Source organism: Botrytis fragariae (assembly GCF_013461495.1).
Source record: "Botrytis fragariae strain BVB16 chromosome Unknown tig00000001, whole genome shotgun sequence".
In the NCBI taxonomy this organism is placed as follows: Eukaryota; Fungi; Ascomycota; class Leotiomycetes; order Helotiales; family Sclerotiniaceae; genus Botrytis; species Botrytis fragariae.
Window position 1 is genome coordinate 1,029,308 of NW_023500987.1, and position 21,088 is coordinate 1,050,395.

At 43.7% G+C, this 21,088-nt stretch overlaps 7 protein-coding genes across 7 annotated transcripts; 3 read left to right on the forward strand and 4 right to left on the reverse strand.

Moving 5' to 3' along the window:
• Positions 1-540: 540 nt before the first annotated feature.
• On the reverse strand, positions 541-1,853 carry Bfra_000320 (putative 14-3-3 protein; the record flags this gene model as incomplete). The annotated part of the gene is made up of 6 exons (XM_037330765.1): positions 541-906; positions 962-1,049; positions 1,125-1,399; positions 1,478-1,556; positions 1,636-1,643; positions 1,842-1,853. 6 exons carry the CDS (start codon positions 1,851-1,853, stop codon positions 541-543), a joined length of 828 nt encoding a protein of 275 aa, XP_037197098.1.
• A 3,482-nt stretch (positions 1,854-5,335) lies between these two features.
• On the forward strand, positions 5,336-8,734 carry Bfra_000321 (putative calcium-transporting atpase sarcoplasmic endoplasmic reticulum type protein; the record flags this gene model as incomplete). The annotated part of the gene is made up of 4 exons (XM_037330766.1): positions 5,336-5,453; positions 5,529-5,686; positions 5,746-8,384; positions 8,460-8,734. 4 exons carry the CDS (start codon positions 5,336-5,338, stop codon positions 8,542-8,544), a joined length of 3,000 nt encoding a protein of 999 aa, XP_037197099.1. The 3' UTR covers positions 8,545-8,734.
• Positions 8,735-9,123: 389 nt separating this feature from the next.
• Bfra_000322 (putative proteasome component pup3 protein) lies at positions 9,124-10,048 on the reverse strand (the record flags this gene model as incomplete). The annotated part of the gene is made up of 4 exons (XM_037330767.1): positions 9,124-9,267; positions 9,420-9,874; positions 9,941-9,959; positions 10,046-10,048. 4 exons carry the CDS (start codon positions 10,046-10,048, stop codon positions 9,124-9,126), a joined length of 621 nt encoding a protein of 206 aa, XP_037197100.1.
• A 662-nt stretch (positions 10,049-10,710) lies between these two features.
• On the forward strand, positions 10,711-12,264 carry Bfra_000323 (putative ubx domain-containing protein; the record flags this gene model as incomplete). Its single annotated transcript, XM_037330768.1, has 1 exon — positions 10,711-12,264. One exon carries the CDS (start codon positions 10,711-10,713, stop codon positions 12,262-12,264), a length of 1,554 nt encoding a protein of 517 aa, XP_037197101.1.
• Positions 12,265-12,615: 351 nt separating this feature from the next.
• Bfra_000324 (putative 60s ribosomal protein l36 protein) lies at positions 12,616-13,436 on the reverse strand. Its single transcript, XM_037330769.1, has 4 exons — positions 13,346-13,436; positions 13,126-13,226; positions 12,985-13,066; positions 12,616-12,909 (listed from the first exon to the last, which is right to left on the reverse strand). The coding sequence occupies exons 1-4, from the start codon at positions 13,400-13,402 to the stop codon at positions 12,829-12,831; spliced, it is 321 nt and encodes a 106-aa protein (XP_037197102.1). The 5' UTR covers positions 13,403-13,436; the 3' UTR covers positions 12,616-12,828.
• A 3,270-nt stretch (positions 13,437-16,706) lies between these two features.
• Positions 16,707-18,100, forward strand: Bfra_000325 (putative cytochrome c peroxidase protein; the record flags this gene model as incomplete). Its single annotated transcript, XM_037330770.1, has 3 exons — positions 16,707-17,232; positions 17,438-17,811; positions 17,885-18,100. 3 exons carry the CDS (start codon positions 16,707-16,709, stop codon positions 18,098-18,100), a joined length of 1,116 nt encoding a protein of 371 aa, XP_037197103.1.
• A 1,055-nt stretch (positions 18,101-19,155) lies between these two features.
• On the reverse strand, positions 19,156-20,273 carry Bfra_000326 (uncharacterized protein; the record flags this gene model as incomplete). Its single annotated transcript, XM_037330771.1, has 2 exons — positions 19,156-19,999; positions 20,056-20,273. The coding sequence occupies 2 exons, from the start codon at positions 20,271-20,273 to the stop codon at positions 19,156-19,158; spliced, it is 1,062 nt and encodes a 353-aa protein (XP_037197104.1).
• Positions 20,274-21,088: the final 815 nt, after the last annotated feature.

Sequence of the window (21,088 nt, forward strand, 5' to 3'; positions counted from 1 at the left end):
GTTAGGCTATTCGCTATGACAACATTGAGATGTAAGAAATCCGAGGGATATCTAGACCAGAAAAAGCACGCCAACCACAGAGTACGCAAGCCCCCAATGTGTAAAAACTTGTAAAAGAGATTACGAGAATGGGCGATCTATTGTCCTGCCATAGAGGCACTGTGTGTTCTGAGAGGAAAATATGCATTCTGTCGAGCAGATACTTGTGCGATCAAACTTCAAGAATCCTTATCTCGTGAGAATGAGGAGAAAAGGGTAACCATTTGTTAAAAGACAAGCAACTGACTTGAGAATACCGCAAGGAAACATCGCAATCAGAAAAGAAAAACATTGATCATCAGGATTCACAAAATCTTGGTGCCTTTGACAAATCGCAAGTATTTGCAAATATGCACCTAATTCTGCTTTTCATATCAACTCCTATGCCCTAGCCATCATGCTGCAATCACTCCACCAGCAAGCCAGGTATATTCCAGCCACTCCAGAAGGTGAACAACATCAAAGAACGAAGACGAAGAGATTCCGAAACAGTTAAGAGATCTAAGATTCAGGGGCAGGGGCGGCCTCGGTAGCTGGCTCATCTGCCTTGGTCTCTGGCTCGACTGCCTTCTCAGCCTCCTTTGGTGCATCACCAGCAGCGGCAGCCTCAGGGTCACCGTTGTCGGATGAAGTCCAGAGGGTTAAGTTATCTCTGAGAAGTTGCATGATAAGAGTGCTGTCGCGGTAAGACTCCTCGGAAAGCGAATCAAGCTCGGCGATAGCATCATCGAAAGCTTGCTTGGCAAGATGGCATGCACGGTCTGGGGAGTTCAAGATCTCGTAGTAGAATACAGAGAAGTTAAGAGCCAAACCGAGACGGATTGGGTGGGTTGGGGTCAACTCGGTTTGTGCGACATCGGTAGCGTTCTATTTATATGATTAGATCATGTCTTTCAATGAATAGAGTTGGGATAATGTATACCTTGTAGGCCTCGTGAGCAGCAGTAGCAGCAACCTTGCGCTTATCACCAGAGGCAAACTCAGCCAAATAACGGTGGTAGTCTCCCTTCCTGTACCAATCATTAGCCAAAAATTCGGGAAGCCGTGGAATCCGGCGCAAAGAAATGTGAAGCGATAAGACTTACATCTTGTGGTAGAAGACCTTGGACTCTCCAGACTCAGCTTTTGGGATCAAGGACTCATCCAAGACGTCGAGGACATCTTGGCAGACCTTCTCCAATTCGGTCTCGATCTTTTGACGGTAATCACGGATGGTGGAAACGTGCTTATCGGTACCCTTGGACTCCTCTTTCTGTTCGATTGAGGAGATGATGCGCCAGGAAGCACGTCTGGTGCCGACAACGTTCTTGTAGGCGACAGATAAGAGGTTACGTTCGTCAACGGTGAGTTCCCCGCCCAACTGCATCACGCGTCATCAGTATTTGCATATCGCGCCGCAATCTGCAACGAAAAATAAATGAAGTTGGGAGTCGCATACCTTGGCCACCTCCTTCATGTATGTAACCATCTCATCGTAACGCTCAGCCTGCTCGCAGAGCCTAGCAAGGAAAGTCTTGCTGCAAGGTAGTCGTTAGTACCACGTACGTCAAGTAAAGGAGGTTTTTGGGAGCCGCATGGAAACAAATCGAATCATACCTTTCACGCTGTAATTATCATAGCATTAGCATAAAGTTCGAGCAAGAGTAAATAAACAGGACAACAATGTAAATATGCTGTTGGATGGCCGTTGGGGGGGGGTAAGATTCGGGAATATTGACAAACGATGGAGGGGAAACGAATTAAAGGGCAAAGTGAAACGGAGAAAGAGATTCACGGTAGCAAGCAAAGGGATTTGAACTTACTTCAGTAGTCATATTTGCTGATGTTTGAAGGGTATTGTTTTGTTGTAAATAGTATTAGGTAGAGAGAGAGTCGAAGTGGTTAGATGGAAAGAAGGTTTTGTGGTTGGGTTTCTTGGTGATTTATTAGAGAAAGATGGGAAGTTTGCAAGTGCAAGAGTTGGGTATTAAGTGCGAGGAAGATCCAATCCATGGATCTGGTGTGAAGGTAATAATGGAGAAACTGACGCTAATTCTGATTGATTCAATAACCGAGCGGTCAATATTATATGATTGATTGTTGTTGGTAGGAAGGAAGGAAGTACTTGGAATAGATGTGAATGAATGAATGCTTTTTTTAATGCTAAGATACCGTAACCATAAATTCATTGGAAAATAATCAAAAAGAAATAAAATTGCACGTAATCTAATTCTTGATTGAGTGAATACGTGCAATTATTGGATCATTGGATTATGATTGTGATATCATGATAGATTGAGCACAATACCAAAGGTCAAGGGATTTCTATCAAATTTGCATGACACAAAGCAATCCCTCAACTACCTAGGGAGGAGGGAGGAGGGAGGAGGGAGGAGGAGGGAGGAGGTGCCATAGTGTGGATGTATCAAATCAGAGATCTTCACAAGTGAATGATTTACATCACGGAGTACAGTCCACAGGATCCCATGGGACAGGAGCCAAAGAAAGAAAGAAAGAAAGACCTTCGAATGCTTCTAGAATGAAAGATAATGAACGATACGGTGATATACCTCCCTGATACTGTGTGTGGAATAATGTCAATAACCAAATTGATAAGTAGAGTCTCAATTCACACATACGGAGATACAACACTTGCTAGCCAATAACCAAGTAATCATTATTTCATTGGTCTCTATTAAGTGAGGGGTTCAAGAGATATTACCCAGGTAGGTAGTTGTGGTCGGTCTCTTTTCTACCCAATACATACACGGCCTCACCTTACCTATCTGCTCTTCTATCTGACCTACACCTACACCTCTGCCGACATCTACATCCTATCACAAGAAGATCATTGAAACCTGATATCTGGCTGGCTGATGTACAATGATGAATGAATGAGTCAACTTTGGTTATATGGCAACCCTCCTAAATTGCACTCCTTGACAGACACCCAGAGGATCGTATCCTACCTACCACACACCCAAAGTCATATCGAGCATTAGGAGATTCTAGAGAGTCTAAGGAGTAATCGTAGAGATTCTTCAGAAACATAAAGCTTGGTCTGGCCTCAACTATGATTAAAGTCATGAGTCCCTTGATCCATTAAAGGGTGTTGGTATGGGATATCTGCCCCACGTAGATGTGGATTGTTTCCCTTGTGACAACTGGAAATCAACAACAACCTCCAAGAAATGTTCGGAGTATCCGCACTGCGCAGTATTGTTCTGGTCTACCTGGTAGGTATAAAGTCAGAAAGGATTAGTCTTTATCAAATTCAGAACACTTTACCAATAATTTGTCTCATTAGTCAAAAGGGTCACCATCAATTCCAGGGTTTAGTTGCAATCTAGAAAATCTAGGAATTGAAGGCAGAACTTCCGGTAATCTGATAATGAGGAACTATCAAGGATTCGTGTCTCAAGTCTATTTCCTACATATTGGTTCAAGATCATGTTGTAACTTATTCGCCTTCTATTTGATCGAGATCGACAAAGCCCCTGTTTGCTTAATTCTATTGCATGCCTATGCATTCAATCCTAAATTTCAGACGAAAGACGAAAGACGAGATACCAACCTCAACCAGCTGCCGTCAGTCAGCTCAAGCGATTCATCCCAACGCTTATGAGATCCGAGGGCTTGAGGAGTGTTGGAAGTATATACCTGGCATCTCACTTTCCTGAAAACTATATATGGAAACAAATGAATTCTCAGAACAGTGGGGACAAGTGTGCTTAGAACTCTAATATTGTACAGCTGGCGGCATTTTGATCATTCGACGAAGGTGGGAGTTAAGAGATGCCAGCAGTGGCCCAGCATCTATGTTTTTCCGACCCATCAGAGGATAATGAGTGACGAACAATCATGTCTACCTACCTCGTGGTGGGCAAGGATTACTACAAATTATAACCAATCGGAGACCGGTCGTTGATGGAGTTGGGACGGATTGAAATGTAAATTTTCCATAGAACCCAGTTAATAGGAGGATCCTAAAAGAAACGAGGCTGCATGTTAATAAACCAAGCTTCATGTGAAGAGAATCAAGAGATGCCGTTGGATCTAGGTTGTCGAGTTATATCGCTTCCTGGGCACTTTCGGTACACTCGCTTCGCCCCTCTGTTCCTTCTTCGTTCCAACATGAAGGCTCATCCTTGTGAATATCTCTTGATCCTAAATGATGTTGAGATGGACGGAGTGCATCAATCTCATGATTGATGTTTTGCTACTCCTGGACTCAATTCCATTCCATCGGTGAATACAATCGTTTCTTTGGAAGATAAATAAATATTCGGATGCTAGAGGTAATACGCCGAATCTGCTTTTGACAAACAAACGGCATAAAGGTTACCCAGGTGGCTGACGGGTTATGCTTTCAGATGAAGATACGGTGCCGGTGTACCTGTGACACGAAAGCTTTAGAAGGACAGTGAGATTGAAAGCTGTAAGTATCATGCCTTTCATCTATCGCTACCATGCATCTCCTAAAGTTGGTGATAAACAACAATTCATTCCATTTCAATAAATGAAATGACGCTCCGCTGGCTCTCCGAGGGCCACTGCCGTGGAGGCAGACAATTCGAAAAGGAGACATAGAAGATTACGAAGTATTGATTTGATATTATTCATTGCTGAGGGTCCAATTGAAGAATATGATCCATAAATAGATGGATAGGTAGCTAGGTGAATCTTTTCTTCCATGTTACAAACAATCTGTACCTGTCAAGAATAGAGACAGTTATCTCCAAGAAGCAAACCTCTATTACTCAATTCCTTCGACCGTTGCTTCTACTGCTTTCCAAAGATCAACGCACAGACCAAGCAGTATCAACAATCAAGCTTCACTCAAGTCACAATGATTACACTTACAGTCACAATCACAGTCACTCTAAACATGCGCATCCGGATCGGCAATGTCATACCCGTTTCAATGAAGGCGACTTCTTTTACTAATTAATAATAAGGAATCTGGAAAAAATCTGGAATTTCAACCAATCAAATCAACGTATGATTTATGATTTATGATCAAGATAGATTCCTAGAAAGGACACTTGTTCAAGAAAGATACTGCCTAGATATTATTAAATAATCGCATCTCTTTTTGGAACTTCAAGATTTATCATCCTGTTTGAATAGAATATCTACCTACATAGAATCCTCGTTCTTGTTCATCGTACTTCTTTCAATTTTTCAAAAAAGGAGATCTGTCCATAATTCTTCCGATTTAGATGAGACAATCAATTTGAACGAAGTGGCTATTATCGCTACAATCCTTCCTCTCTCTACATATTGCCCCACGTTGTCTTCAACATAACATAAAGTCATGGACAGTGCATATTCCCAGTCGACTTCTGAGGTCTTGGATCATTTCTCCGTATCCGAATCTCAAGGTCTCACAGATGCTCAAATTATTGCATCAAGGGAGAAGCATGGCCGTAATGGTAAGCACGCAATATTCCTCTCTCCTGCATCATTTGCGCCGGTTGAATTAGAGCTTTAGCTAATCATAAAAACAGCTATCGCAGATGAGCCTCCAACTCCCATTTGGGAACTTATCCTCGAACAATTCAAAGATCAACTAGTTATTATTTTACTCGGTTCCGCGGCCATTTCCTTCGTTTTAGCTCTTTTCGAAGATGAAGGAGGATGGACTGCTTTTGTCGACCCCGCAGTGGTATGTTTCGACTCTCTCGCCAGGATTGACTTTTTCGCGGTGCTAATGTATCAGTATAGATTCTCACCATTCTGATTCTCAATGCCGTCGTCGGTGTATCGCAAGAAAGTAGCGCGGAGAAAGCAATTGCGGCCCTTCAAGAATACTCAGCCAATGAAGCCAAAGTCATTCGAAATGGACATGTCACTCGAGTTCGCGCGGAAGAGTTGGTTCCTGGAGATGTTATCACAATCGCAGTAGGAGACAGAATTCCTGCAGACTGCAGAGTCCTCGCAATCCAGAGCAACAGTTTCTCGGTCGATCAAGCCATTCTTACAGGAGAGAGCGAGAGTGTTGGAAAAAGCACCACGGCTGTCACGGATTTGAAGGCCGTTAAGCAGGATCAAGTAAACATGCTTTTCTCCGGAACCACTGTTGTCACTGGGCATGCAACTGCAATTGTCGTTCTTACTGGATCTTCCACAGCTATTGGTGATATTCACGAAAGTATTACGGCACAAATTTCGGAACCAACTCCACTCAAGCAAAAACTCAACGATTTTGGAGATACTTTGGCAAAGGTTATCTCAGTTATCTGTATTGTGGTCTGGCTTATCAATATTCCTCATTTCAGTGATCCTTCTCATGGAAGTTTTGCCAAGGGTGCGATTTACTACTTGAAGATTGCAGTTTCTCTCGGTGTTGCAGCTATTCCAGAAGGTCTCGCTGTTGTCATCACAACCTGTTTGGCCCTTGGTACCCGTAAAATGGCCGCCAAGAATGCCGTTGTTAGAAGTTTGCCTTCAGTAGAAACTCTAGGTAGCTGCAGCGTGATCTGTTCGGACAAAACTGGTACCTTGACTACAAACCAAATGAGTGTCAACAAGGTTGTCTATATCAATGAAGCAGGTTCTGACCTTGAGGAGTTGGAGGTTGAAGGAACTACCTTCTCTCCCATCGGTAATGTCCTTTCAAATGGCACTGTGGTAACAGATGTAGCCACAAAATCGAATACCATCTTTCAAATGGCCGAAGTAGCAGCTCTTTGTAACGAATCTGCACTTGCATTTGATTCCAAGTCTAACACTTATTCGAACGTTGGAGAACCTACTGAAGGCGCTCTACGTGTTTTGGTAGAGAAAATTGGCACCTTGGATGGAGCTCACAATCAAGCAAGAGCCAGCATTGCGGCAAGTGACTCTCTTCACCACGCAAGCTCTTGGTATGAAAAGAGAACTCCTCATCTCGCTACTTATGAATTCTCTCGCGATAGAAAGAGCATGTCTGTTCTTGTTGGAAACGGCCAGCAACAAAAATTGCTTGTCAAAGGAGCCCCGGAAAATGTTATCAATCGTTGCACTCACACTTTGGTTGGATCCAATGGCAAGAGAGTCCCACTTACAGAGACACTTGAGAAGCTTTTGTTGAAAGAAGTCGTCGAATATGGTAATAGAGGTCTACGTGTTATCGCACTCGCCAGCGTGGAAGATGTTGGATCCAATCCATTATTGAAGTCGGCAACTACTACTACTGAATACACCCAACTTGAGCAGAAATTGACCCTCCTTGGTCTTGTCGGTATGCTTGATCCCCCTCGCCCAGAGGTAGCAGGATCCATCCGAAAATGCAAGGAAGCCGGAATTCGAGTCATCGTCATTACTGGTGATAACCGCAACACTGCCGAAGCAATCTGCAAACAAATTGGTGTTTTCGGAGAATTTGAAGATCTTAAGGGCAAAAGTTACACTGGCCGAGAATTCGATAATCTTAGCGAAAGCGAACAATTGGTTGCTGCTAAGACTGCCTCATTATTTTCTCGTGTTGAACCAAGTCACAAATCAAAGCTCGTGGATCTTCTACAATCAGCTGGTGAAGTGGTAGCTATGACTGGTGACGGTGTCAATGATGCACCTGCTCTCAAGAAAGCCGATATTGGTGTTGCTATGGGTTCTGGTACTGATGTCTCTAAACTTGCTTCCGATATGGTTCTTGCCGATAATAACTTTGCTACGATTGAGGTTGCCATTGAAGAAGGTCGATCTATCTACAACAACACTCAACAGTTCATCCGTTATCTCATCTCCTCTAATATTGGCGAGGTTGTTTCTATCTTCTTGACAGCAGCAGTGGGTATGCCAGAGGCTTTGATTCCTGTTCAGCTTTTGTGGGTCAACCTTGTAACCGATGGTCTCCCAGCTACAGCTTTATCGTTCAACCCTCCTGATCATGATATCATGAAGAGACAACCAAGAAAGCGTGATGAAGCATTGATCGGTGGCTGGCTTTTCTTCCGTTACATGGTCATTGGTGTCTATGTCGGTCTTGCTACTGTAGCTGGTTATGCATGGTGGTTCATGTACAACTCTGAAGGACCACAAATTACTTTCTGGCAATTATCTCACTTCCACAAATGTTCAGCTCAATTCTCGGATATCGGCTGCCAAATGTTCTCAAACGACATGGCTAAATCTGCATCGACTGTCTCCCTCTCGATCCTTGTCGTCATCGAAATGTTCAACGCCGTCAACGCTCTCTCTTCTAGTGAATCTCTTCTCACCCTTCCTCTTTGGGAGAACATGATGCTGGTTTACGCGATTGCCTTATCCATGGCTTTACACTTCGCACTCCTCTATACACCCATCTTGCAAACTCTCTTCTCAATTCTCCCATTGAACTGGAACGAGTGGCAGGCGGTTCTTATTATTAGTGCTCCTGTTATGTAAGCTTTTTCCTCTTTCCATCTTATGATATCTGATTTTATTGATTTTACTTGCTAACGTTTTGAATTTACTAGTATCATTGACGAAGGTCTTAAATTTTTAGAGAGACAATTTTTCATGCAAAAATCAGCAATTCAAGAGAGACCAAAGAAAGAATAGACGGGTCTCCATGAATTGGCTTGAAGCATGCGCAATTGGATGGGAATCAAAATAGCTACTTGGAATAGCTGTGCAGAAAACGGTGGAGGTGTAAACTATTAGATTTTGGTAAATATTAGATTAACATACATGTACGATACCACTCACGCAAAGGAAGGGGTATTGAACTTGAATCAATAATATAAAATTACATATGCATGATTTACCACCTGATTCACTACTTGGATATCTTGAGAAAAAAATCTACATCTTCGCAAAGTGTTCATTCCTGAAGAGGTCGTAGTGAAATGAAATGCAAACGTCTACGTAGATGTGTCATTTATGCTCGTTTTGTATCTATCAAACCCTTGATGCCTTGGCTGTTCGCTAGATAGATCTAATACTACAAATCTTTCCTATATTGCGTGCTTGCTATCTGCACACAAGAAGGCATCTTTCACTGCTTCCTGTGAGAATCCATGAGCATTGTCTTCATACCGTCGTATGCATCGTTTTCTGTCAGGGATACGAGTTCGTGTACCATCAAGATTACAACTGCGTCCTCCATCACAATTACGGCTTCGTCATAATTCACACCATTTAATCTTGTCTGCCCTTCAATAACCTCTTGGTAACCTTATCCTTCTCAATAATGTAAACATGGGCTCCCCAACCTGACAAAGCATCTCTGTCGACTGCGTTCAAGAGTGCTTGCGATATTGTCTCGAAGAGATCTTCTGGTCCCTGAATTTGAGAATTGAGCTGTTAGCATTTTATATGATATGTGTGATAGAACAGCTTCCTATTCCCACGAAAGTGTTTTCCATATGACCGTTCCAGAAGTTGATCCCGCAACTATGTCAAGAAGGAAAAAAGATCCAGAGAATTAGACTCACCAAATCTGGTTCCCACAGTCCCTCGCAAGTACCAAACAATTGATCACTTGCAGTTCCACTAACAATGAAATCCTTTGCGAAATCAATACAACCAATACTATCAAAACCACAAATGAATGGCTTCCCAGTCTTCTGATCCAATCCCGCAACCACAGGACTAACGAAAAACGGGCCAAAGCGACGTTCATACAGCGAACTCGAGACGAGATTCGCCATGGTGGTGGGAGAAATATTGCGCTCTTCGCGGAGTCGATACATGTTTACTTTGTAGCGGAAGAGATCCGAGACGGTGGAGACATCTGTGGCAAGACCGGTAAGACCTAGGTAGACGGACGGGCCGTAGGAGAAGATTTTGGGAAAGTTGTTGGAGACCGTTAGGGCTTGGAGACCGAGACGGAGATCGCAGGCTATGGCGACACAGTCTTTGCCTACCATGGCTACGCAGGCACCGCCATCTGAGGGGTATGGTTAGTATTTGTGGTTTGAGATTGGGGTATTGTGAGACAGAGAGGGCAGCGTACTGATGGAGAATGGAGAGCTCTAGATGTAGGTGTTAGCTGGTTTATTCATAGCGTGGATAACATGTTTAAGATATGTATGGTTTTGTGTAGGTAAAGCAAGCTTACCATTGTGAATGAAGTGTACGAATTCAGGGTATCAAGAACTGGGTAAATCAGAGGACGACAATTTCACTCTTTTTTGTAAAGAGATTCGCAGATAAAGGGTTTGGTGATTCAAGTTGAAGTGGTCTGGGGTTGTAATATCGAGGTTGTGAGAGAGACATGGACAAGGTAGACACGGCTGGCGCGTCGATGTTGAGCTCTCAAGCTGACGCTTGGGCCAACAAGGCAACGATTATGAGATACGATAGGTACCATCAGCTAGTAACTACCTGTTTATAAAATCATTTTACACTTTATTATATAAAAGGAACGAACTTTGAATTGAACTTTCTTTAATACTACTTTCTATTTGTAGGAGTAAGTTCGAAGCAAATTATATGCTTGGACTTGTTTACTTATCGTTCTTTATAGATTGGCTTATTTGGTTTGACTTCCGCCGTACTCTACCAGGTTGATTGACTACAAGCTTGTTAACACCCCGCCACAACCCTCCAACACCCTTACAAATATCACAGAACTTTATAGAAGGACGCTACGAATACAACATAACAACTTCGACCTGGGATATTTCTATCTTCTTGGAATCGATAGCGATCACTCTCAAAATCTCATAGCTGAACCATTCTACAATTTATAACATCTACTGCATTAACTACCAATTCCTAGGTATGGCTTCCAACGTGGTAGTCATCGACAAGGGCTTCAACAGAGCAACCATAAAAGTCACTCCCGGAACTTATATGAGCGAAGTTGTCTCAGAAGCCTGCAAGAAGCTTGGGAAGAAGAATACCAACTACGATCTCAAGAAAAGTAATGACAAACCCATCGATTTATCCCAAACATATCGTCAAACTGGTCTCACCACCGGCGCAAAACTCACCTTGGTCGAAGCTTCCAGATCACCCGCTCCAGTCTCCATTGCGCTCCAATTACCACAAGATCTCGCATCTGCGGTTCCGGGTGGGAGATTGAAAGATACTTTCCCTAGTAATACAACATTGTGGCTTGTCCTCCGCAAGTTCGAGTCGAGCAACGGAGTTGCGAATTTAAATTTCACGGGAAGAGGGGTAGCGCAACTACAAAATGGCGCTTCAGGAGCTGGTCGCATGGTGTATGAGATGCCGGTGCTGAATGTGATGGGAAGAGAAATGGCTACATTTGGAGATTTACAAAAGACCCTTGCGAATTTGGGATTAAATAAGGGGACGGGATTGCTGAGACTTACGTTTCGACAGACGGATCAACCGATTGAGGAGGCTATGAAGGATATTGGAGAATATTTCAAGGAGGAAGAGCAAGAACCTGAAGTCTCTGCCGAAACGCCGCAGAAGACTGAAGCTGCAACGGATACTATTACTTACCTTCCTTCTTCTGAGTCAGAACAACAAAATGAGGATACGATTATGGAGGATTCTGAACCTTCAGATGCAACTCCCTATTCAACGCCCACACCCGCCGGCGCAACCACAAACACTACACCTTCCAACCCACCTCCGTCCTCCTCAACTGACCCCTCGATCGACCCCTCGATCTCCCCTCAAATTCTTGGTCCCGATGGCCTTCCCGTAGTTGTCTTCTCCGCCCCCAACAACTCCACTCCTCGCGCAGCCCTCGCCCCCCACAACGACGCCGATTACATTCCCACCATCCACCACGCCAAATCCGTGCTATCTCGTCTTCAAAATAGTTCTCAAAACACCAAACTTCTTTCCTACGATGAAGAACTTGCGCTTGAAACTTCCCGCCAAGACCGGCTATCCAAAATCAAAGAAATCCCTCTTCGTATTCGATTTCCAGATCAAATGGCTATTAGTAAATCCATCACTAATGAGTCTCACGGAAAATGGCTTTATGAATATGTACGCGGATTAATCGTTCATGAGAATGAACCATTTAAATTGATCTATCAAGGCAACAAAGGAAGAGAAACAATACCTAATGAAGAGAGTAAATTCTTGATCAAGCATTTGGGAATCCAAGGTCCAACGGTGGTTAATTTAGCGTGGGAAGACTCGGCGAATATTGAGGGATTGAAGGGAAAACCAGTATTGAAGGATATTTATAGGGAGAAAGCTACAGAACAACCAGTACCCATTGTGGAGAGTGTGGAGGAGAAAGAAGAGGAGAGAAAGCCAGAGGAGGTGAAGAAGGATGATGGGGGTGGGGAGAAGAAGAAGAAGGGATTGCATAATCTTATTATGAAGAATTTGAAGAAGAGATAGATGGAGGAAGTGAACGGGGTGTCCGAGAATGGTTGATGGATGGATTGTCCATGTTGACTTTCGCAGCGTCTATTTAGATTCCGCCAGTTGATGCTTGAAGAGTGAGTTGTGCACTAGGTGATAATGATTTATGACGGTATTCATAGGGTGGTTGGACTTCTTCGATCTTGAGACGTTGTATTTCTCTTGGTCAGGCTGGTAGGGAAGGGAATCATAGCGAGAGGCGTTTTTGTTCCTCATTTTCTCATTAGATCAAAGTGCAAGGACATGAAAAGTCAAATGAAGAATTCACATAGCAATTAAATATGAAGGACCATAGAAACAATTTTGGAAGGTATTTTGTTTTTGCCCTGAAATCTTCATGAATGCTATTGATAATAGCAACTTCAGATCCCAATTCCCAGAATCATAGTAACTCGTAAAATTCTTCATTGTTACAGCTCCAATTCCCATATGCTTGACTTGTGTAAATGTGGAGATCCATCATAAACCCATATATCAATCCATTGTATTGGAGAGATGAGATGTGATTTCTTCGTGGTGAGAGAATATGAGGTTGGGAATTTAGTGACCGGCTCTGCGGGACTCGGCAATGACACCTTGGAGCTCGTCGACCTTGGCCTTAGCACGTCCGAAAGTACCGAGCTGTGGTTAAGTTAGTATTCGTCTTGCGTGGGTGGTGATGCGTTGTTGGTGATGTGAGAGCAGTGGAAAACATACCCTCTTCTTTGCGAGCTTACGGGCACGCTTGTCCTTGCTGTTACGGAGCAATTCGATGACTCTGCGCTCGTATGGTGCGAGACTATTGAGGAGACGGTTAGTCGATTGTTTACTCTCGAGAGAAAATTGGAAGAAACATACCCAGAAACCTCCTTGACGATATCTCTGACAAACGCAGTGCGCTTGCTCAAGTGACCCTTGGTTCTGCTAACCTTGGGCTTGGAGACACGAGCCTCGGTTTTCTATATATCACAACATAAATCAGCCGGTCCATCTTCTAAAATTTTCGCAAAGAAGATCCTCCAAGAGGTGAGACGGGCGGGTTTTTTGTTCCCCGAAATGGGGAATTTCATGAACATACGTGTCCTTTGTTGAGACCGACGGCGAGGCCGGTACGAGCTTGCTTTTCGGCGGCCATTGTAGATGTTGGCGTTGGGATTGTCGTGTTGTCGATGTTTCGTTGTGAGCGCGAGGGAGAAATTTTGATGTGGTGGTGGGATTTGAAAAATTGGAAGTGTGGTCACGTGTAACGCTAGTGAGCTTAAGCGAGTATGAAATCTTGGCGCTTTATGTGGAGACGGCAAGTCTGGAGAGATAACCTCATTAATTTGTGTACCCAGGTAGTATAGAGTTCCTTCTTGTCCTGTATCTTTTGAACCGTATTCAAACAGCCAAGGAAAAGGAATCATGCTACAAGAATGGTTGATTTCTCGATTGGGTTCCTGAACCCCGCTGGAATCTTGAAAGGAGTACAACATTAACACAGCAATAACGGTTTGCCTTGCGTTCAGCAAAGCCTTGCTATCATTTCTGGGAATTTTACGGGAACGATGGTACTAACAAATTTTCCTTGATTCGTTAGTAGTTTCGAATCTTCTGTTTGAGATTATTCTCCAACCCTTGCTGGATAGTAAGTACCTATCTAAAGTTCTGAGAAGTGGACCGGCGGGTGATTTGGCAGTACGGGGAGATGCTAGATATATGCTACTAGCATGCAGAACCTCCTCCTGAATTTCGATCATACTTCTATGGCAGTGGCCCCGGAGAGTTGGCGGATCCTTAGTTTTGATTATCGTAGTTTATCGGTTCTATTGGCATCATGAGAGCAAGCCCCCCATAGCCGGCTATGCTGCTCGAAGGCTGGTGGCTCCTAGAAGGAAGGCATGTGTTACACGGTCCAACTCGTGGAGCAATGATGTTTCGTGAGACGATTCGCCCAAATATGGTCCTGATTTGATGATTGACTCTGAGTGGTTGGTCTACCATTGATGTTGGTTACAGAATGCGAGGTAAACCCCCTCTTTGGGGACACAAAATCTTCCGAATAAAATCAAATGCAAAAGTTAAATCTTTGAGGCCTTCTCCTATTACTACTGCTCTCTATTGTTCCAATTTCCTCATATCAAAGACTTCATTGCCATAATCGATTGAGATCCGTGTTTGTAGTCTCCTTTGCAACATGAATTTCAACGTTTTGAACACAAGCGACTTCCACTCCACGATTCACAAGAAGGCCTCATTGTAGGAGTCCGATCACATGCTTATTTTCAACAGCTAGATATCCCATTTTTATTCTATGCAGAATACTAAAACTCACACAGTTACCAAATCACATCCAATACCGGTATTTAACATTCCAGGACTGCTCTCGCTCACTGCAGCTCATCTAATTCTTCTGTTTCTTCTGTTGAAACGCCAGAATACTTCATACTCTAGACTAACCCTACAAGTTTCACAGCTTGCTTTGATGGAGATACACCTGTTAGTGGTAATGTGTAGAAATGGCCTGATATTGATGTTAGCTATCTACTAGGTGCTGAGCGTCTCTATTAGTACGCCATCTACATACCACCGAGCTTACATACGAAAGATACGTTTCATTCGTAGCCATTAGTTTCCCATTTCATGAACATGCAATGGCCGCGCAAAAGGAACTGATTGTCTGGATTGAAGGTATACAGGGTTTAGCTAGGGCTGAATTTATTTGCTTATTCTATCTCCAATCCTGAACCCCTCATGATTAATTCTTGGAGACGGTACATCATCCAATCCCGGCTTCGAGAGTGTACGCCATACAAGGAATTATGGAGAATGGCGGTTCCAAAATAGACCCCGCCCTTTCCCCCGCTCCCGACTCCCGACTACTAGTCCTCCAGAAGATATGAGTATGCTCCATAAGACAGCATTTAATGGTCAGGCGAACAAACATATCAAATGTATTAGAAAGATATCTTCACAACTTTCAAAATATCCATGGGTAACAGGACAAAAAGCTACAAGGTGTCTCCATAAAATTACTCCTATATGATATCTATCTATCTCGTCTTCCAACCTGTATATGACGTGACCATAAATCAAAACATCAACACCTACCCTGGTAGATATGATTGAAAAAGCCACTCTGCTTACGTGAACCCGTCGTTCCAGACGCCAGATTCCTCAAGACACTTTAGTCATACAACCGATCCACCATGTCTGGATCTCCAAATGTCACCGGCGATATAGGTGATATATGATTCTAGAAACGTAGAAAGAATTCTGCTCACATAATTCGGATTTCAAGTCGGAACGAACTCCGCACTCTCACATGTCGCGTTCCGCACTCGGAGCTAAGATCTCCTTCAGGGGTTACAACCAATCAGAAATCATGAAAACTGGCTGACCAATTATAATATCTCGAGCCTTTCTCTCTTTTCCAAATTGTCTGTATTCGAGATTTCAGCCTCTTCGGTGGCGTTCAGCCTTATCATCAAATATGATCAATCGATGGAGCACGAGGAAAAGGATTGGAAAACGGTCTCTCTCTCTTTCTCTCTCTCTTTCTCTCTCTCTCTCTCTCTCTCTAAATTGAAACTGCACTAGTGATTTCCCAACAAGTCGTGGATAAATTCTATTGACCCTCCAAAGATGTTGTAAAGTCAAATATCGGCCAATTTGTCAAACGGAACAATCCAGAAGAGTCATGTCAGATATTCTTCTAATAATCTTTTGAATACGTGGATTGTGATTGGCCAATGTGAAACGATGATTGATAAGATTGGGGAATCAAGTGGGCCGAGATTTGCTTCGTTATCATTTCTTTTGGGGAATTATTTGCACTTATTGTTCTCATATTCACACACTCTCACTGGCTATTTCCTTGGGAGAAGTGAAGCTAGAGATAGAAAATGGAAAGTACAGAGGGGCATCCGATGGAAATACTAACTCGATAGGGAAACTCGATGCAGAAGCCTTTGAGAAATGCTGGTGGATCGTAGTGGGTGGATTTGAACTTTGAAGAGGAGGAGGTCTGTGAGGAGGTCTGTGAGGAGTGAAGTGAGGAGTGCAGTGAAGTAAAGTAAAGTAAAGTAAAGTAAAGTAAAGTAAAGTGGAGGTGGTTACCGGTCACTTAGGTTTCAGTTCCGTACTACTAAAGGTTGAAATCTTACCACCTTCACCTTTTCAATCTTGCGAATATCATCAATAATAGTGATACCAGTAGTGTGTGAGAAAGATTCATTCACTTCTGTCTTTATCTTACTTCTCTTGTCTTCTGTAAGTACTTCATCCTCTCTACTCTCTACTCTACCTGATTTGCCCTCGAAATCTTCCAATTCGTTTGCTTTTCTTATTTCATACAAAAAAGATATAGTGAGGAAAGAGAACACTTACTTACTTTTCGACTTTTTACTTCAACAGAATATCAACCATCACATACATCATAATACAACCCATTTATCAAAATGGCATCCGCTACTCGATCCTTTGCTCGCGCAGGCGCTGCATTCAAATCAACACCTTTCAGGTCCGCTACTCGCACTGCATTGAGTGCTCCTCGTCAAGCATTCCGTCAACAATCTCGTCGTGGATATGCATCTGAAGGACCTGCCAAATCTTCCTTCCCTCTCTCTATCGGTGTTGCTGCTTTGGCCGTTGCCGGAGGTGCTGGATACTACTTTATCTCTCAAGGTAATGGATCACTCTTGAGTGGTTCTGCCAAGGAAACCGCTGGTCTCTTCACACCTACATTCGACGACTACCAAAAGGTTTACAATGAAATCGCAGAGAGATTGGAAGAGAAGGATGATTATGATGATGGTTCTTACGGACCCGTCTTGGTCAGATTGGCGTGGCATTGCAGCGGAACTTTTGACAAGGAAACTGGTACTGGTGGTAGCAATGGTGCTACTATGAGATTTGCCCCAGAGGGTGATCACGGTGCCAATGCTGGTTTGGTTGCTGCTAGAGATTTCTTGGCTCCTGTCAAGGGTAAGTCGATTATGTTACTGTTTTATGAATGAAGACATGTTGCCCCTCCAGTGCGAATGAGTGCCGGGGGAGGCGGAACCCAGTTTGGAGAAGTTATAGAAGACTTCCCATACTTTTTTTCTTGTTTCGAGCGCTGGGACTTGCGGGTTTCGGGGCTTGTTCCTTTCACACTTGAAGAAGTAACTTCTTACTAACATCTTCACAGCCAAGCACCCATGGATCTCCTACTCTGATCTCTGGATCTTGGCTGGTATCTGTGCTATTCAAGAAATGCAGGGCCCAGTCATTCCTTTCCGACCAGGTAGACAAGATAAGGACGCTGCTGCTTGCACACCTGATGGACGTCTCCCAGATGCATCCCAAGGTAACAAGCACTTGAGAGCTATCTTCGGTCGTATGGGATTCAATGATCAAGAAATTGTTGCTTTGAGTGGTGCTCACGCTCTTGGACGTTGCCACACTGATCGTAGTGGTTTTGAGGGTCCTTGGACTTTCTCTCCAACAGTTGTTACCAACGACTACTACAAGCTCTTGTTGAATGAGAAGTGGAACTGGAAAAAGTGGAATGGTCCTAAGCAGGTATGATTAACCTCGTCTCTTTACTTTTTTGGACGCCAAAATAGAAATGAACTAACATATAATCTCAAAATAGTACGAAGACAAGACCACCAAGTCCCTCATGATGCTTCCCACCGATATGGCCCTCGTTTCCGACAAATCTTTCCGCTCATTCGTCGAGAAATACGCAAATGATGAATCTCTTTTCATGAAGGACTTCGCAAATGTCATCACCAAGCTCTTTGAACTCGGTGTTCCTTTTGCAGAGACTACCGAACAAGCCCCTATGAAGTTCAAGCCCACTGCCTAGATAATTCATCTTCATCGCCGAATCAACTTTAATACAGAGACATGAAGAAACGGGGATAGCAATGGGTTAGATGGATGGATAGACTTTGTTTGCTTATTCCTTTTTAAAAGCGGGAGTTTGGTGAAATAAGATATCTAGATGGATGGCTTGATATTCTGTCATTTGAGAGAAACATCATCATCTTAGGCAAGGGTGGATGAGATGAAATGATATCCTATGTGATTTGGATGCATGGTAATAAAATGCTACGTCTGACCAGCTTTGACTGCGTTGGGTGGCTTGACTGTTACGTCCTCTCGGCGTGAGGAGATAAGAAAAGATGTACAATAGGAGACTAGATCTGTTACATAGAGTAGAGAGTAGAGAAAAAGAACATTCCGCCCACTATTTGAGTACGTCAGGTTTTAAAAACTTTGAAATAAATGCACATCTGGTAAATCTTATGTATGATGCAAAGGGGAGTTTGAAGAGAGGTGAGTGATAGGCAATAGATATATAATGATTGCTTGCTAGCAGCTAGCTTGAAGGAGTTGAGGAAGTAAGGGGTGATGTTTGAGAGGGATGATAAGACAGGGTTCCCCGCACTGAGGGGAAGGAGGGATGAGGGGGACGTAGCCGGGTCCGCTTGAGTTAAGGACGATGACTTGGATTGATGGATGTAGGATCAAATTCATCGGGGATGACTGTTTAGATTGCTAGTAAAATTGGATGGAAGTTCTATTATTGTTGTTAATTGGGCCAACGATTGCTAGAGGGGCCTTGAGATTAGTAAATCAAGGGCGATAGCAATTGAATGGTTGTGCGCATAATTTGAATCTCTGAGTGGATATTGTAAGCACGTTCGAGGCTGAATCTTAGTTTTCATACACCCGCAGAGAGAATGGGCTGGAAATATCGTGGCATTGTAATTAGTGAGTGTGAAGTATCGGATTCTTTCGCATCAACCTGCATTCAGCAAACTCCACCCCATCCACCCACAGGTACAACTCTTCTGAAGATACTCCGTAAATCACGTACCACTCCAACCCCCAACTGCAGATCCACAAGCACCAAGCTCAAAAGTGATACATGGGATACTGTACTCCCACATCCCCCGCAAAAGAAGCAGTAACAACATACTTCGCCTTCCCGCCCCATCCCTGTCTGTAAACCAGCGCAGGCACCCCGGTCTCCACACCCCCCTCATCCCAATCTGGAAAGCGAGAAGCCGATTCCACCCTGTTCATTTCTGCAGCAGGCTCATGCTCAAAATCATCCGGGTAGATAAGACAAGCTGCCCGACGGGGAAAATTATAGGTATACAGATCATCGAAGATTCTGAACACCATTTTTAATTCCGGCTCGGGCTTGACGGCAAGCAGGGTGTGGAAATACTGTTCTTCCTGTGTGCGAGCGGTGGCGAAGTAGGTTTCTACGTGTGCTTGGAAGGCGGGGAGGTTGTGGGTTAGGAGGCCGAAGTCGGGGAGGGGAGAGAGGAGGCTGAGGAGGGAGTGGAGGTGGGGGAGTTGTCTCATCAAGTGTGTATCCATTGTGGACTCGATGTTGCGGGTGAGAGTGCGGAGTTGGGGGAGGATGAGCTCGGAGTACTTGTGTGCGGGGGGGAGAGGAGTGAATAGATTGGGGTCGAGGGAGGGGGGAGGTTGAGTGGGGGGTTGGGAGGGGTAGTAGAAGTCGTATGGGGGGATTAGGGTTATGGCTGTGGGGGTTTGAGGGCGGAGAGTTGAATGGGCTTGGCTGGTGGGCTTGGTGACCTCTCCAGCAAAATGCTTTGGTGGGTAAAATGTGGTGGTCTTTGTGCTGCCCTTCTTGGGAGGTGAGTAGGGAGGGAGGAGAGGAGCTATTGGTGTAGCGGTAGTGACTACAATGTCTGGGACAACGAAGCGACGTGGAGGCGAAGCTCTGTAGGTTGTGTGGTTAGTAAATTGGATGAATTGAAAGTTACAAGAGATACTCGCTCGTATAAAGTAGGATCATGATGATGATTTTGATGGGCCATTGCAGACGCTTCGTCGGAAAGCTTCGATCTGAGGAACTGATTGGGATGCTCGATAGATCTCTCGGGCTCATCGAGGAGACTAAGCGACTCGCTAGTCGAGGAGCTGCTGGGGCTGCTGGAGTAGGGAGAGAAGTAGGGAAAAGCACTACGAATGAAGGGGCTGGAATTGAAAGACATTGTAAAGAGAATTGCTGTTGGTATATTGAGAATTGGTTTTGAAGAAATCGAAGAATCGGTTATGATGAAGGAAAAGATGAGAACATTGCTGGAATTCTACTTTATGTAAGTAGTAGAGTAGTGATGGCCGTTCTGTGTTGCTTGCATAAGAAGAAGTGACAGCAGAAGGGAACAAAACTAGGATCGATGTGAGGAATTCAAATACTTCACAGAAGATCTGGGTAAATTTTCGCGATGGAACTCTGATCTTATTGTCAGACAAAAAGACAATATCATTGAAGTCTAAAAGACCTTGCTGGCTAGGTGACTCATGGAGAACTTGTCAAGTTTCTATTGTCCACATATAATTTTCTGTTGAGAAAACCAATAGTGAATTTGAGGACAATCAAAACATAAACTGGCTGACAGAAAAAAAGAAATCGTGAAACCTGATATTCACTTTTGAGTACGAGAAACTTCATCCCAACAAAAAGAATTATGATAAGGAGAACAACAAAACCACAATTTTCCAATGGCAGAGAGACAATAGCGTATAGCACTCTGAATTACAATATTCAACTGTATATGGGTTTTGCTTGGTGATAGCATCCCACGATCAAACTCGGGCAAGCTTTTGCATACATGCTAAGCTACCTTAAGGTCAACCGCAAAGTTGCTAGAGTAAGCTATGAGCCTTTGCTATTAAGGAATTTTGCTTAGCTTGATATTGATATTTGACAGAACAAGGCACTATTGATGATCGAAAAAGTGGTAGGAGGTATACCATCATCTTGAGATGAATAGCATTTCAGTCGAGGTTTTCAAACGTCCAAACT

What these genes read in the sequence shown, in the direction of transcription:
- Bfra_000324 (XM_037330769.1), bottom strand. Translation starts at nt 13,402, where the DNA reads ATGGCCGCCGAAAAGCAAGCTCGTACCGGCCTCGCCGTCGGTCTCAAC. An exon ending in ATCGTCAAGGAGGTTTCTGG is followed by an intron (nt 13,067 to 13,125) that starts GTATGTTTCTTC and finishes TCTCCTCAATAG; the next exon opens with TCTCGCACCATACGAGCGCA. An exon ending in GTAAGCTCGCAAAGAAGAGG is followed by an intron (nt 12,910 to 12,984) that starts GTATGTTTTCCA and finishes ACTTAACCACAG; the next exon opens with CTCGGTACTTTCGGACGTGC.